This window comes from Leishmania infantum, chromosome 25 (assembly GCF_000002875.2).
Source record: "Leishmania infantum JPCM5 genome chromosome 25".
Classification (NCBI taxonomy): domain Eukaryota; phylum Euglenozoa; class Kinetoplastea; order Trypanosomatida; family Trypanosomatidae; genus Leishmania; species Leishmania infantum.
In genome coordinates, this window is record NC_009409.2 from 368,627 (window position 1) to 371,178 (window position 2,552).

Consider the following 2,552-nt stretch of genomic DNA (forward strand, 5'->3'; position numbering starts at 1 on the left):
GCGCAGTGCTTCCTGCACTCCGTCGTGGTGGAGCGGCGCAAGTTCGGCCCGATCGGCTTCAGTGTGCCGTACGAATTCAACCAGGGCGACTGGACGGCCTCGGTGCAGTTCCTAATCAACCACATGACGACCATTGGCGAGCAGCTGCGCAACCCGGTGAACCGCGACACGGTGTGCTACATGGTGGCTGACATCCAGTACGGCGGTCGCATCACCGACAACAACGACCGCGCCCTCTTCAAGGCCATCACGGAGTTCCTGTACGACATGCGCATCACGAACCCGGACAAGTGCAAGGACGGCAAGGAGATGACGGAGTTCTACCCCGGGTACGGCATTCCGCTGTTCGACGACATCAACAAGCACCGCGAGTTCATTCGGGAGACGTACCCGGACGTCGACACACCTGAGGTGTTCCAGATGCACCCGAACCAGGACATCACCTACCGCACTCGGCAGGCGCAGGAGGTGCTTGCCACGATCCTCGACGTGCAGCCGCGAGGCGCCTCGACCACCGGAGGGGTGACGCGTGAGGAGAAGGTCATCTCCATGGCGGACAGCTACCTCAAGCTGCTTCCAAGCGACTGGACAGTGGACCGCAAGGCGTACCTTGGCGATCGCCAGCCGCTCTCCATTTTCGCCGGCCAAGAGATCGACCGCCTGAGCGTGACGATGCGCACCGTGCGCAGGACCTGCCAAGACCTGAAGCTGGCGGTGGCTGGCACCATCATCCTCACTCCAGCTCTGCAGGACGCCCTCAACTCCCTCTATGACGCGCGTGTGCCGGCGGCTTGGGTAGCGGTCGGGTGGCCCTCGCCGAACATCTCTCTGTGGATTGCGGAGCTCGTTCGCCGCTACGAGCAGCTGCAGTCGTGGGCCTCCAACGGTCGCCCACCGGTGTACTGGTTGCCCGGCTTCTTCAACCCGCAGGGCTTCCTCACCTCGGTGCGACAGGAGATCACGCGTAGCCACGCTAACGAGGCGGTGCCGTGGGCGCTGGACAAGGTCGAATCCCGCACAGAGGTGCGCAGCTCCGAGTACCGCCCGGGCCAGGAGGCGAAGGTAGAGGATCTGCGCACGGAGAAGGGTGAGGTGGTGATTTACGGTCTCTTCCTCGAGGGTGCCATGTGGGACCGCGTGAACAAGCGGCTCAAGGACCCGCTGCCTGGCGACCTCTACCGCGAGCTGCCAATGCTACTCATCTCCGCCTACAACAAGGACGCGCCGCCGCAGGCGACGGTGCAGCCTGTGAAGCCCGGCGGGGTGAAGGAGAAGAAGACGAAGCAGGAGTACTACCGCTGCCCCGTGTACAAGTACCCGACGCGCTCCGACATCAACTGGATCTTTGACGTACGACTGCCAGTTGCCGAGGATGACGCGTACTGGCGCATGCGTGGCGTTGCGCTGCTCGGCACCACCGACTGAAGAGGGTTTCCAGTGAGTGGTGAAGAACGAGAGCAGCTGGCTACGTCGTCCTCCCTCTCTCGTGTCCGAGGAGGGCGAGGAGTGTTGGTGCACGCGTGCCGGGTGGTCCACCAGCTCCTCTAGAGGATGTCGCGCACGCGCGTCTGCCCCGTGTTTCCTTGCTTCTCCCTTTTCATGGAGCAGGGTTGCCTTCTTCACGTTTCTCTAGTGTGCTCCTTGCACGTGCTCTCATTGTCCATCTCCGACCCCCTCCACGTAGAAGCCGCGTGTGCCCCCTTACCACCACCACCACCCGGAATTCTCGTCTGCCTTGAGGCGTACGGTTGACCGCCAAGTTGTTCTCCCTTAGATCCTTTTTTTTTGTTGTTGTTGTTGACTGTTGATGGCGGCAAATTCTGCGCTGCTTCGGTAGGGCTTGCACAGAGGTGCCTGGTCGCCCTCCCCTCCCTTCTGTGGTGGTGGTGGGGGGCGGGGGGGGGGGTAACCTTCACTTCGATGGACCAAGCCGGGACGCACAGGGAACGCAAAGCGATGTATCCGTTGAAAAAGGTGCAGGGGCTATGGGCACCCTACACCCCACCCACCATCCCAATATCGATGTCTCCTTCCTTCTCCTCGACTTATTTTGCCAGCGTCCTCCCACCGCCACCGCCACCGCCCCTCTGAATGCGGAGGCAGCAGCCGCGTAGAAGCGCACAACCTCACTCAAACCAGCGCACCCTGTCTCTGAGTCTTGTGCCCCATCCCAGCCCTCCCTGCCGTGTGCGTGCAGAGGGAGGGCGGGTCGCGCGAAAGGGGAAGCTGATGCAGCGAAGCTGCGAATGCGGACCTGTGCGTGTGTGCCTGTCTGCGCCAAAGGATCCAACGGCTGAGAGGCAATGTACATATGTGACGCCTTTCTCGCTACGGGGGAGGGGGAGGATAATGGGGGAGCGGGCATGAGCAAAGTCTGCGACAGCACTCCTCCACGAAACATCAACAAAAAAAAGTAAACCCACGACAATGCCAATGCGATGTACCGGCCAGCAGAGGCCGTGCAAAAAGGGTCATGGTGGTTGGCTTCCAATCGCGTCTGTGTTCCCTCTCTCTTTGGACAGTGCAGCGGAGGGCAAAGCAGGCGGAGTTCT

General features: G+C 61.6%; 1 protein-coding gene across 1 annotated transcript in view; it reads left to right on the plus strand.

Moving 5' to 3' along the window:
* LINJ_25_1010 (putative dynein heavy chain) overlaps positions 1-1,425 on the plus strand; it is a gene marked incomplete at both ends in the record, with an annotated part of 14,109 nt that extends 12,684 nt beyond the window's left edge. Inside the window, one exon of the mRNA XM_001466093.2 lies at positions 1-1,425. This exon is cut by the window's left edge and continues 12,684 nt beyond it. Within this exon, the coding sequence (XP_001466130.2) occupies positions 1-1,425 (1,425 nt within the window).
* Between the last annotated feature and the right edge of the window lie 1,127 nt (positions 1,426-2,552).